At 46.8% G+C, this 14,464-nt stretch overlaps 1 protein-coding gene across 1 annotated transcript in view; it reads right to left on the bottom strand.

Moving 5' to 3' along the window:
• The window catches only part of DNM1 (dynamin 1), a 43,877-nt gene that overhangs the window by 12,309 nt on the left and 17,104 nt on the right, over positions 1-14,464 (bottom strand). Inside the window, 5 exon segments of the mRNA XM_009575541.1 lie at positions 268-377; positions 11,283-11,396; positions 12,658-12,669; positions 13,885-13,936; positions 14,390-14,460. Of these exon segments, the coding sequence (XP_009573836.1) occupies positions 268-377; positions 11,283-11,396; positions 12,658-12,669; positions 13,885-13,936; positions 14,390-14,460 (359 nt within the window).

The raw sequence follows: 14,464 nt of genomic DNA, 5'->3' as shown, positions 1-14,464 counted from the left end.
CAGCTGAAGACTAAGGTCACACTGTAGACCATGCTCTGGTGAAGAAAAAAAATGGTACACACAAAAAAACCCTGGAAGACCAGAAGGAATGAAGCCAGACTTTATTTAAAAGTCCCCCATCTCCTCCAAAAATGACTATCCTTAAAGGATATGCACATCTTTCCTGGACAGCTCTCCCAACACACTCGTCCCTACTCCTTCCTATCTGATATTACATAAAGCTTGTCCCTAGCTTTAACAGCTTGGCGTGTTGAGATGCAAGCATACCTCTGTTCAGTGTTGAAGAGGGCAAAGATGTGTTTGCTGGACATGAACCCCTTCTCAACATCTCGCAGTTTCAGGTTATCCACTGGTAACATATACTTCTTCTCCTTCTCCTGAAAAGAGGATCAGTAACAAGTGACTCACTGCTCCAACGAAGCCTCTACTCTGCCAGCACGGAGGAGTCAGTCAGCGACGCAGCCCCCACATCACCAGGGAAGCATTCGGAGGTATTCCCAACTCAAGTCCCCTAGTCCCCCAAGTCTGTGAGAAAATAGGACCTCTAGAAACAGAGTTTGTCCTTCCTGACTGCTTTTGTGATGCAGCCCAACAACCCTGCCCCATTAACTCCTCCAGGAGCAGGCAGCAGCATGGCACTGTCCCAATTCTCCCAGGTTGTGATCAAGATAGAGGTCCTCACAGCTTGGCTTCCTCATCCCAGCAAGGGGTCAGTCAGCACCAAGACCCTCACCAGCGACTTGACACCCAGAGGGAGTCTGCCTGGAAAAGACTCCTCATACCTCTGCTCTCAGGACAACATTAAGGGGGGGAAAACACTGCTGCTGGTCAGAAATGGGGCACAGCAGCCCTCACAGCTCCACCTTGGTGCTTTACTTTTAATCACTAAAAGCCTGTGACCAGGTTCAAGAAAAGCCAGGCACGTGATAGAGAAGCCGGTTTGGCACAGAAGTTATGGACTATATCAACTTAAATTCATCTCTTCAGAAAAGCTGACTTTCTTACTTCATCCTATCACTGTCCTACACTCTGAAAAGGTTCACAGTAACCAAGAAATTATATTATTTAAGCAATAATAAATATGTATCAGAAGATCAAAGAACAGGTCTGGCTACATACTACAGGTTACTGTAAGGCTACCTGAAGGCCTCCTGTGTTGAAAAAACCAAGTAACTATGCTCATTAATGAAAATCTCATACTCTGAATGATTAGAAGCTCCAGCAATATGGGCACTTTACTGCTTGGTGAATGTTAAAAACCAGACTCTGAAATTCCAGTGACCAGACTCAGAGCGCTTTAAGGGACCCATTTTTCAGAGTAACTGCAACAACAACCCTCCAGTCTCGTTCCTATGAGACATCTCCAGCTAAACACAGAACAAGGCATCCAAAAACCAAACTTAACATTTTTGACCCTAGGTATCATCTTTTAAAAACCAAACTTCATCTTAATTTTTACATTTACATTCAGAAACTAAGTCAGAAATCATCCTCCCTGCTTAGCCTCAAATCTGGATCTACAGCAAATTAACAGAAGTGAGTTTGGTTTAAGGTCCCCATTTGGAACATTCTGTTCCAGCTAGGTATTATACCCCAAACACAACAAGAGAGGGAGCCATCACACTGGTCTCCAAAAGGCAGAATGCAGCTATCCAAGACTGAAATAGAAACAGAGCATACTTTTGTGACCAGGCATGCATGTGTGACTGTCCCCTTGTGAGCATCTTGTGTGTTTGTAGACCTTTCTTGGCTGGAAACAACAAAACATAACTGCTCTCAGGGGAAACAAGAATGGAAAACAAAGATGGTCAGTGAAGAGAGATCCTGAAGAGCTAGCTAGAAGAGATGGGCAGGGCAGAGCAGCAGATAAGGATGACAAAGCTGCTGAGCTCAAACACCAAGAGGATGGCAGGTGCAGCCTATTAGCCTCTTAAGTTTCAGTTAAACTGACTTGAGTTTGCCAAGGATACCCAACACAGTTCAGACATACCCCAAAGATCAAACTACAACAGTCCATTACAAAATTCACAAAACAAGAATACCCCAGAAGCCAGCATCTAGAACATAGAAGAGATCACTTGGGTAGCTGCCAAACTCTCCATTCTCTCTCAAAGATGCCAGGCTATGAAAGCAGGAGAGCTCTGCCAAGCAAGTTTCCCTGGATTTTTTTTTAATATTGTTGATCAGTCTAGATTAGAGGTAGGTAAGCATTGTTGTGATGGGACACCTGTCAGCCAGGTACTGGTCTCAGAGCTCAGGTTCTGTAAGCCACAAACAGCTTCCAGCTTTCTATTACTTTGGGTTATTATTATGCTGGTTTAGGTTGCACTAGTGACCTAGAAGTAAATTACAACAACTGCTAAGTCCCTAGGCAAGACAGACCATTCCCACTGCAGTCTCACTTAACCGGAACTCCCTGCACACACCTCACAGGGTCTTTGGGCTAGTAAGAGCTCAGGTTCTGTAAGCCACAAACAGCTTCCAGCTTTCTATTACTTTGGGTTATTATTATGCTGGTTTAGGTTGCACTAGTGACCTAGAAGTAAATTACAACAACTGCTAAGTCCCTAGGCAAGACAGACCATTCCCACTGCAGTCTCACTTAACTGGAACTCCCTGCACACACCCCACAGGGTCTTTGGGCTAGTAAAAAAAAACCTGATGTTAAAGCTGTCTGAGAAAAATCATTCTGCATTAATACCACATCATTCCATAGAAATTTAGCAATGGAGTCATTCTTCAGGAACAAAAGTCAAAAGGTAAGGGAATCCCATGTCACAGATATGGAAATACACACTCTTTGCCAGAGTTTCAACTTTCATCCCTTCCAAGCTTTTGCATAAATGCTGCCGTGTGATCAAGACGACACTATCTCTGCATGCTGATCTTTGCATACACCAGAGGAAAGACGCGTATATCTGTCTGCCAGCATAAAATATCAGTCCTCTGACTCTGAGGTAGCAGAAGCAATCAAATGAAGGACACTGGCACAAGGCAAGAAACCCCCAACCCACGCATGCTGCAGGGCAATGCACACTGCAATGAGCCCCTGCCGCTCTCCATCTCCCCACACCTCCCCCTCCCCGTCCTCCACTTCAGTCTTTCCAGCTTCTCAGTTTTCAACCCAGCCTGTTTTATATCAACACTGACTTCATTTCCTGAATGTAGAGACAGGAAAGTGTGGAACGAGCTGCCAAGGGCTGAGCCTCTCAAAACTTTGGCTGAGCCCTCTGCCCATATGTTAGCAATCTGGCAGTATGTGCGATGGCTGAATAGCATCCTGGCCAAGAGGGGAAAAGGGCTTCTCTCTCTAGCTTTCTAGACTTGGGCGGGGGGGGAGGGAAGAGAGTGAAGAGCCAGCACACATTGAAACAGGAAAGTAGTTTGTGAAATACTATATTCAAAGCCCTCAGTCTGATCCCAAGAACCTTATGAGCAACATAAGTCATCTCCCCTCATCTGTAAGGAGAGGGGAAAAAAAAAAAATCAGGCAAAACTCTCGCTCAGCAGAGTATATATTATGTAAAATGTGTACACCGGCTGTGAGTTAATCTGTAGAGCCATGAGGCCAAGGAGAGGCAGTGAAGTGGCAGAAGCACTGCGACTGGCCATACAAAACAGAACATGGACGCTCAGTGTTGGCTAGGGAATGTTGTAGGCACAGGGCTAGCTGCTCCCAGTGGGAGTCACACCACTTGCATGGAGAACTGCAGAAAGAGATGACTGCAAGCTACTCGCACAGGCAGGATAAGTGCCAGAGGATTATTCTCCCACCCCCAACATAGTGCAGATACAGCCATATGGCTCTGTACTTTGCATCTACCAAAGAAAGAAAATACATATGGTCAGGAAGGAGACCAGGATCCATTAGCCATTCCAATTGTGGGGTGTGAAGCACAATAGCTGCAGGAAAAAAAGAGATGCTGCAGTTGCAGCCTCATGTTGCAACATCCTTAGTGTGGCTACACACCTCTTTATTGTGGCTAAATTCTACAGACTGGTTTTGGCCAGAGAACAGTGGTTTGCGCTATCATCTGAATTATTTGTTGCTATCCTGTAAGTAATAACCTTCAAGAAGTTCACAAAATTCAGCACGTAGCAAGCCAGCCTGACTCAAAGCATTTCCTCCATTCAACTGGACTGCCTCCACAGCAAGTTAAATTTCCCTACTCTTGGCTACATGTGAAATGAAGCTGACAGATGCATGTGTGGGTTCCCCTAAGGTTGGAAATTGGCACTCGCAGTACAAGAAAGTAATTGGCAGAATTATTAGGTCTCAGTTTGCATTTGGAGCACAAATAAACTAATTAAAGGTTTCCCTGTAGCTGTTATAACACACACCTCCTTTTGCACAGAGACAAGGGTCTGCGGATATGGGAGGAAGAGCATTGCCATTGCTTCAATTGGTGGCTGTGTGAAATTAGGAGAAATTAATCTTGCTTAAACCTCTTAATCTCCTTTCCTTCTTGTAAGATGTAAAGCACTATGGGTAAACAAACGTGCCCCAGAGGTGACTGCAGTTTCAGTCAAATCATTTGTGTTAAACACATGCACAACATTTTGGGAACTCCTGTAATAAAACGCTACTCAAATGGAAAAACATTAACATCATAATTGATAATAAACACACTGCATGAATACATGCACACTACAAGACTATTTGGAATAAGTCTCTGAAAAACAGTCTGGAGTATTTGAAAGCAAGTTAGCTGAGCATTTTAAGTTGAACCCCTCCCCCAGATGTTACCAACCACTTTCTGCTTCTTGTCTTTGCAAAGAAAATGCACATTAGAAGAGCTGAATTTCTGAGCTGTGATTCTTCCAGGAAGCCCTAGTCATCCCACAACATACATGCATCTCGAGACCACCTTTCCAAAACACAGCTCACCTGTATCACTTAACTTTTACCCTCAGACCATAATTTACTGGACACTGTGATCATGGCTCCAACCTGCAAAGCAGCTGTAATGGCTTGTTTACATCAGAAAGCTGCATTGGTTTAACTTAAACACCACATCCTAAGATTTTAAGCTGATTTAGTTCAAAAGCTCTGTAGACACTAGGCCTGGACTCTCATGATTAATCACAACTATTATTCTTGGCTTAGTAAGCACAGCAATGGTAACAACTCACCTCCACAAAAGTAAAGATTTTTGCATCAGCTGAAATAATGTGCAGATTTAAACATGCAGCTATGTGCAACCCTAGGAAGCCATCAGAGGGTGTATGAGAAAGCACAGGCAGAAACTGAGTAGCCTGAGAGGCTACAGTGCCCAAAACTCCACTGTCATGACCTCTCTAAGGTCACAGCAATGCCCACCAACCTTTGCAAAGGACAAGCACACATTTCTTCCTACACCTGTCCCTGTGCCAGGACAGGGATGAATCGTCCCTGAGTATTTGACTTGCTTTGATGAGGCAGAGCGCAACACACATGCAAAGTGTTGCACACCTTCAGGAGAAGGAGGGGGTTGGTTAGCCTTCCCCAGTGCACGGTTAGAGCCAAAGTTAGAGCCAATATGCTCATATTTTTGGCCACAAATCTTAACCATCCACCAGCATGCACGCAGGAGAAGGGGATCCTGGAAGGGAGACATGTGGCATACATAAAGCCCTCTTTATCCCTGCAGCACCAGGGAGAGAGGGAGCAAACTGCACGGGCTAGGGCTAACATCTGGAATCATTACATGGGAGCCAAGCGCCACAGAAAGCGACAGCATTCCTCAAGTTTCCATGCAGGGTAGGGAACCTTCCTTTCCCCCACGCAACCCCATCTGTCAGCCGGCTCACTTCCTGCCAACCTCCGGCCTTCCCAGCAGCCAGCAAGCTCCTCCCTCAAGTCTAGTTAGCTTTCCACTGCCACGTCAATTGAGGCAGAAGGACAGAAGGGAAGCAAGAAGGGAGGGAGCAAAAACCAGAAGAGGGAGGGAGGCTCAGCAATGCCAGACATAGTGGGGGGAGAAAGAGAGGGGATGCGGATTGCTCCTGCAGTAGCCGGAGGTGAGCTGCAAAGGCAACTGGCCAAGGTGGGTCAAAGGACCCTTTTGAGGACTTGGAAGCAAAGGCTGGTCCTGTTTGAGCTTTGCTCCGGACCCCAGGCAAAGGGCTGATCTACAGGGCAGAACTGGGCAGAAGGAGATGAAGGTGCATGGGGCCTGGGAATCCTCCCACACAACTCCACAGGGAAGAAAAGGAGTTGAATGAAGCAACAAGTTCTGCACACCTGGGTGACAGCCAAAACTTCACAGCATTTCCTCGACAAACACCAGTAATTTTTTTTTTTTTTTTTCCCCTCTCTTTCTAAAAAGGTGCAGCATACCCCAGGTGGAAACCAGGTACCAGCCTGACACCAGCACTGGAAGAGGAAGGAGCTTGGAAGTTTGCTCCAAATTGGAAACATGCAGAGAGCAACATTTCTTCTCCCCAGCTGCCAGAGGAGTATGTTTCTTCAATCAGGACTTGGACTTTCTTTCACCCCATCTCTGCCCCTAAAACCCCATCCCAAAAGCAGGGAGGGGAAAGGACTAACGAGCTGCTGATAGCCGGAGAGCAGATCGCAGAGGCTCCACTCCGTCTGCCCAGTGTTCAGACTACCTGTTCAGGACTACGAGATTGTACAGTAGTCTGCACATTGGTTAGGCTGTGCTGGGATACACCACACACTGCCAGTGCTGCACGGAGACGGCAACACCTGCACGGCAGAGGGACATACTTGGAAAGGGTGGGCTGTGGGGATAGATGCATGCAAAGTTCACTCATCCCTCAGCCTGGGAGGATATAACTCTTTGGAGCCATGCTTGATGATCACTTTAACCTGTCTGTTCACCAGCCTACTCACAACCCTCTTATTCCTCCTCCATCTCTCTCATTCCCTTCTTAGCCATTATTTGTTTCAGCTTCATGCACTTGTCCCAGGGGTAGCTGTGTTCAGGATGGCTTGTATTTCACATGCTAAACTTTGCCATAAAATGCAGAGAGAGACACACAGGCCTGGCAGAGTTACAACTGCCCTGTGCTTTTCTACCTGAGAAGGCAGGATCAAGAGAAAGGTGACTGGAGAAAGGGGATTTCACATCATAAAGAATGCTATTAATAAAGAAAAGAATGTTATTAACAAAGAAAAACCCACAAAGGACTGAAAGTTGGAGGTTTGGATACTCTGGAAGTTGTGTTTGCTTTGATATTTATCTGGAAAAGAAAGAAGAGAAACAGTGAGTGAAAGCATAAATGAGGACTGATTAAGACTAAGAAATTATCCATGAGAAAACATGTATTTGTTAAAAAAGATGAGGGAATGAATGAAGGAGCTCCACAGAGGATGTAAAGAGAAGGAACATGTTCCAGAGACCTGCGAGCAGTGTGAAAGCAGGAGAGGAAGAACCTCAGACCAGACCTGCTCCTATAGTCTTTAAACAAGCTGGGTACAAAAACCTGGCTGCAGCCAGACCCATCACAGCAAGTTTCTGATGACTCATGGGCATCAGAGCAAAGACAAAAGGATTTGTACCAGCTGTGGGGGAGTGTGGGGGGCAGGAGAAGAAGGGAGAGTGCATGTGTGCAGTGGGGGAACGATCTCAGTATTGACCAATGTATTTACTTCTAAACTAGAATTGGGTACAGACATTGACAGGTACAGAATAAGCAGCTATCTAACGACTGTCAATAAGGTCAAATCTTCCCCAGGACAGGAGAGAGTACCTTTGTACTTTGAGCAAAAGAGAAGGCATGAAGACAGAGAAAGAGCTCAATAGCAGGAATCAACATGATGCATAAAGAACACGAAGCACTCCCTGATGCACCTGAAAGCACCTAAAACTCTGTGCCCACCCCTCCTGTACACACACAGGACTCAAATGCACTGATACTGCATGCAACACTCAAATACTTTCACACAAGCAAATAAGGCCATATTCTTCTCATGTAGTCACCTGTTCTTACAAGCCCAAAATTTCTAGTACATGATTTACCTGAGTAAGGACAGAAGGTCCCATCTGTATTGTACATTCACACAAATTCCCAAAGGAAACAGCAGATATATCCATCCACCCAGCTGTGCAAACACTCTGGCACACAGTCACAGGCACTCCAGCAGAAATAGTCACCCTTGCAGAGCCGAGAGCACAGGGGTCACCTCCAGCAGGCAGTAAGCTTTACTAACAGGACCCACTGGGCACAGTGCTCATTGCATCTTGCCTGCAAGGTCCCCATCACCAGCAGCTCTAGCCCAGCTCAGAGACCCTCTTTTCCAGCAGGAGGGAAAACCCTGCAGAGAAGTGGGCACTGTGCATTTCATAAGGGATTCAGGCAGAAGGACTGTTCAAATCAAGTTCTTGTATCGTGCCCACTATGGTGCTCGCTGAGCAGTTAAGACAGTGTGCTGTGCTGCTGCTCCAGCCCTGAGGATACTGTGGCCTCCCTAAGCAAGGAAATCTCACTCTATATTGCCTGCAGCCAGAGCAAGCTCCTCCCCACCTCTCCCTCCCACTGCTGGCCTGCAGCATAATCCCACAGGGTTCAGGAGGTGCAGGTACCTCAGAAGGGTCTCCAGGTCTTGGGAGGCCAGCTTTCTGTGGGGCCGCTCTCCAGGGGGCCAGTGTTTGACTCATTGAAAGGAGACAGGAAGAAAAACAGAGAGCCCAGGAGCACACACACATGCTCTTGGCAGCAAGGCAGAGCAGGGAGCCAACTTTCCACCCCCGCCTGGCCTGGTCTTTCCTTTCCATCCCATTCCCCAGCACACTCCTTCAGGCCCTCCAGAGCATCAACAGCCATATATCCCTGCTAACATGTGATGCTGGGCCCTTTAAGACATTTTAAGTTTCAGTTCCTTTCTTCAGAGGCAGAGGAAAAACAAGCCAGCATTGCGGAAAGACTGGTATTTCACTAACGGGGTCCAGATGTCTTCGTTCTGCAGACTCTGGGTCCTGGCTTGCAAGACAGGGCAGGGAGAGGCTGTGCCCCCACTCCCCCCTAGCTAGAGGTGCTAGCCTAGTCTTCACACTGACCCCGCTGCACACCTTCTCACCCTGCTCCTTCCCCCATCATCACCTACAGCTCCGCCACCAGTATTTCCATCTGCACAAGAGAGACTCAGCTCTCTCCTTGTTCCCTCTGGACAGCTGCCAGAGCACAGGGGAACTGGGACAAGAGAGCCCACAGAAGTGCAGGGTGGGGCAGACAAAGCCTCCCCTTTCCTCCCAGAGCTTAAGTGAAGAAAGATCACGGTGTACAGCCTTTAAAAACACATGAGAACATTTCAGGAGCTGTAGAGGACACGAGCCCTCCTGAATTGGTGGAGAAGGAGAGCTCTGGGACAGACATGCAGAGATAACCATCTGACAGAGGACCATGCACTGCAGACAGCTCTTCGGGATGGAGCCAGCTCCATGCAGGACTGGGATGGGAATCCCCACACTCAAGGCTCTCCAAGCTGCCCCTCAAATGCACCAACATTTAGCCTGACTCGACTATGGAGTCCAGGTGGAAGTCACTGCTTTTCTCCCTCACAACAGCCAGTGATCAAGGAGTTGAACTTGGGGAGGAAGCAAGCAAAAATATGCTTCCCTTTCCGTCCTGCTCCCACTCAGTTGAAGACAAAGGCTCTTTCCTCAGAGGCTGCTCAGACCTCATCACTGGATCTCCTGTGTTTAAGGGATCAAGGCTGGCAGGGAACTGCTTTCAGGAGGCAGCTCTACCTCTTGCTATGCAGGAGGGAAATGGTGCAGACCTCCAGTTGCTATTGTCCCCCAAGGCTGCCCTCCCTCAGGAGGGAAGGGAGGTCCAATCCCCATCCCAGGCAACTGGAATCTATCAACAGTTTACACATCCCCACTGCAGCCCTCCCTCCCACTCCCTGGGGAAGAACAGGGAGTTCTGATCATCTCTAATACAGCTGTAGCAGCTGGCTTTGATTAAACTACTTGATGTTTATAACCACTCAACCCACATATGCAACCTAGAGGAAAGTGAAGCCTCCCCAAGCAACTCTGAATACAAAGGTCAGGGGTCCTACAGCAGAGACACACTGATTCAGCGAAAGACATTTCTGTGCGTGGTTCTTTAATTAGGAAATTGCTGCCTGCTCATCCATAGCAGCACTGCAGTAGTCTCCATGCAGAAAGCGATATTTACAGGCTGATTCATCACCATATTTGTCATCATTTCCACCTGCTGAGAATGAAACAGGCCCACTGATATGAACTAGACAAGAAGCCAGGCCTAGCTGTAGCTCCCAGGCACTCTACTGTGTGCCTTAGAACACCTGAGAGACACAAACCACAGTAAGGGGCACAGCAGTTTCTTTTATTTGCAATCAGAAACCCTGATCAACTCAGAACACATGACTACATCATACCAGGCATTTTTCATCCCCCAGCACGTTGAGTGGAGCTAACCCTTCCGATCATGTCCTTACCAAAACCATCCAGCTATTCTTTCTCTTTTCAAAGTAATCAGAAAAGACAATTATCTACCTTTGTCTTGCACAGGAAGCAACACACTGTTGACAATGATAATTTCAGCTGGGATAATTTTGTCTGCTTGTATCATTTCCCACTAAAGCAGAAAGACACCACAGCACAATGCCAGAATTCCTAATATTCAAGATTTTCAAGCAACTCTACAGGGTAGGTCCATGTTCTTATCAGTGGTATTCCACGCATCACTGTACTTTTGATCAGCAGTACTCCAACCATTCACAACTCAAACAATTTTACAAATAATGTTAACTGGCATGTTCAATATAGAAATTTTTTTTGCAGATTTAACAACTGAATCCTGGAGAGGTTAAGTAATTTATCCAAAGTCAGAAGGAGCCAGCATCTGAGCTGCAGCTTCAGCTCCACAGCTCCTGTTGCTATGCTCAGAAAGGAGATAGCTTTTTTCCCTGTGACCAGGAGAGATGCATGAAAACCTCTGCCATAATCCTTCAAGAAACTCATAATGGCTGCCCCACAAATACCAAAAAGTCTCAGTCTTGGAACTAACCCATCACACCCTTGATCACAGCTGCCACAGCAAGACAAAGGTCAAATTCATTCCAAGTGTCTGTCAACTTTCTGCTGAGCCAGGGCTTCGAGCACAGATGTTACTCCTTGTGCATCAAAAAAGCCACGTCCACATTCACATCAGTTCTGAGACCACAGGGAACCCAGCCCAAGGATGGTTTCAGCTTCTGTCACAAGCTGCAGACAGTACCCAAAAGATACATCTGTAACACCCAGTGAGCTGAAGGTCTTATCCTCAGATGCCCGAGACTTAAGTCGCAGATTTGAGCTACTCACCTCATCATCCTTGTACCAGGAGAGGTTCTCTGCTGTCAGGACAAACCAATATTCCTTGGAGCCACCCTTCATGATCCCAATGTTGTTGATGGTGAGCCAGCCCTTTCGGATGACCTAAGGGAGTGGAAGCAGTGAGCATTAACAAGGGCCCTAAAAGCCTGGCCTTAGGCAACAGAGGAAAGATCAGAGGGTATCCCTACATACAGAGTAGTATGGAAAGACAAGGAACACCATGCTCTCTGCTGCTGCCAGAAGAGCCCCCCACTCAACTGGCCAGTGAAGGTCTTTGCCTTGAAAGGGCCAGGAATAGTATAAAAAGGACGCAGGAAGGAACCTGGCAGTGCTGTGCATTATGCCCTCTGCCAAGGGGAAAGAGATGCAGGAAGAACCGCATCAAGAGTGCCTCGGACACTGGCACAACCTACAAGCACCAGATCCCAGCAACACACCCAGAAAAGGCCATGTCTAGAGAAAACTAGACACCAGCACACCTTTCAGCACACTGCATGTGGGGAGTGCTTCACCCAACTCAGGGGTGGGGGGGAACAAGTTCAAGAAGAAGAGATGGGCAAGCAACCCAGAAAGAATTGAGTTTAGTAAAAAGGAGACACTAAGTGTAACAGAACAAAATGGTGCATCTGGAATTAGTACCCTGGGCTTCAGCAGGTATTTGAGGAGTCACATTAATTTAGGGCAAAACAAGTTCGTTTAAGTTTAGTCTGTAAAGATGCCAGGCTATTACTCTCTAGGGAATTCCAATTTACCAAGTGCTGGTTTAGAGCCTCACACATGCAGTAATCAAATGCAAGTATGCATCAGCTTAAATGCATTAGCTTTTATATGTATTACTGCACTGTTAACACCCAAAAACATCTGCATGCATCATGTGTGTGTACCTTGTTGTATGGATGTGCTTGCTGAAAACAACCTGGCACTGAAAAACCATGCGACTGCACTGCGTATTAGCAAGTTGCACTGTGTGAGCAGCCTACCACAGAGGTACACCATCCTTTTAATTGTCAATTTACCCTATAAAGGTAAATGTAGGAGCATTGGATCTTCATCTCATGCCTACTGTTAAGCTCGAGATAGTCATATTCCCTCTGTGGACAGGAGGGGGCAGTGAAACAGAACCACACGTCCTTGGATTACTGCTTTTTATCTCCACCCACTTAAAAGATGTACCAGCAGTTCTGAATTTTTCTTCAACATACTACCTTTTCACCTCATTTCTGCTTCACATGTGTCTAGTGCCAGCTGCCCTCCTCTCCCCATTCAGCAGCAGAGGGAATAATTTGTCTACGCACTGTTCTTGCCTTCCCAGATGCAACATTAATGTTCATTAGCACACCCTGCTGAGTGGCCTTCTACTCACCAGGATCTCATCCTGCAAAGGGGAACCATAGCAACAGCAGCAGAGCAGAGAGCAGGAGAGGAGCAAAGAGAGGAGAGATTGTTACTAGGAAAGCTGGAGCAGGAGATGAGAGGCTCAAAAATAAAATAAATTGGAAGCTGGTACCAAGTCTTTTACCCCAGGTGTTAACAAAAGCAACCCCCATCCCAAAATAAAATGTGCTAACAGGAAGGCCAAAGCGCTTTACAGGTAGATCCAGAGTTTGCTCTTTGCACTCTTTTACACTCAGCTCTTCTGTAAGGTATACTGCAGCGGATGGGGTTCCCTACAGCTGCTCTGAGATCCCATGAAATGGATGGTTGGCCAGTCCAGCCTGCTGACCTACATGCCTGCCAACAGTACTGAAACAGTCTGCATGTTTATGTGCAGGAAAGGTGGTCAAACACGTTATAAAGAGAATGGATGTCAGGAGTGAATGTCTTTAAAAAGACTAAGCAAAAGCATCTGCTTCCATTCTCTATGAAGCTCCTTTAAGGCCTTGTTTCTCCAAGATCTTCTAGCCTAGATAGCCTTGCCACGTTCCCAGCAAATCTGGGAGAAGGTGTTATTAGCCCCTTTTTAATTGTATGTACACTCCTTACAGTTCCTGAAGGAACAAGGGAACTCCTCCCCTCCACTGCTGTCTTCCTCCCATGGGTGTGTTCTCATACATACCCAGCGCAACCATGGCTGTAATCACCTTTTGTCTCCCTCTACAGGGGTTTAAGTATTTCCAGTGAAGTTTTCCAGAAGAGAGTCCATGAACTCTCTTGAAAAACCTTTCCAGAAAGTAGATACCACTGATAGGAAAGACAACTAGAAAAGACAATTCTGTACTGTAGCAGTTCAGACCTAGTGTTCTGTACACCTCACCTCAACAGAAGAGTTAGCACAGCTAGTGAAGGGGCTGAACAAACTGGGATTTTACATAACATTAATAGGGATTTCTACCAGAAGAGCAAGACCAGATCTTGATTATCAAGCATCCATTTCCCTCTGCAACACTTTCCCTCCACTGCTGCTACACGCTCAGTTCTTCCTGACTGCAGCGAGCCTAAAACACTATCCTCCAGGTATAAACAGAGTTTGACGAGTAAAAAAACCAACTTAGAGCACTGCTGCATCCAGCCCAGCACTTGTCCACCTGGTAGCTTCCAGGTAGCAAACATGTCCTTCTTGCAGCAGTGAAGGAGATGGAAGTTGGCCTACCTGGTTGCCAGCTGCCTTCTTCTTGCTCATCTGGCTGCTCCTCTGCTGAGCACTGCAAACAACAGCAGAGATATTCAAAACCCCTCAGGCTCTTCTCCATCACCTGAATCCTGCTGCCATCAGATAGCTGTTACAGTGAGTTCATGCCCCTCACCACTGGCTTCCAAGCCTTGATAACCCAATCTATTTCCATCTGCTCTCTCAGCCTGGTCTACTCATCTTCTCACTCCCACTGACCCACTTGGGTCACTAACCTTCCACTGCTTCTGCTTTTTTCCCCCCTGACACAACCCTAATACTCTAAACTCCCCCTTCTACACATCCCTGTTCTCCTCCCCAGCCTTGCAATACAGAGCCACTGAAAAACAAGCAGAGCGCTGAACCATACTTTGGGACCACAGCATCTGCACCAGGGCCTTTGCAACCCATTTACTGGAGCAGCTATAGGACAGAGCCACAGGAAACACATGCAGAGAAGAGGAGGCAATAGGATGTGGGTGCTTACTTGGCAAAGCCAATGAAATCCTCATGGTTTGTGTTCATGTAAGCCAGCTCGATGTCTATTAGAAGCATGACCTGC

The sequence above is a fragment of the Fulmarus glacialis genome, unplaced genomic scaffold (assembly GCF_000690835.1).
Source record: "Fulmarus glacialis isolate BGI_N327 unplaced genomic scaffold, ASM69083v1 scaffold2224, whole genome shotgun sequence".
Taxonomy (NCBI): domain Eukaryota; kingdom Metazoa; phylum Chordata; class Aves; order Procellariiformes; family Procellariidae; genus Fulmarus; species Fulmarus glacialis.
The sequence above is the reverse complement of the archived record's forward strand: the minus strand, read 5'-3'. Positions and strand labels throughout refer to the sequence as shown.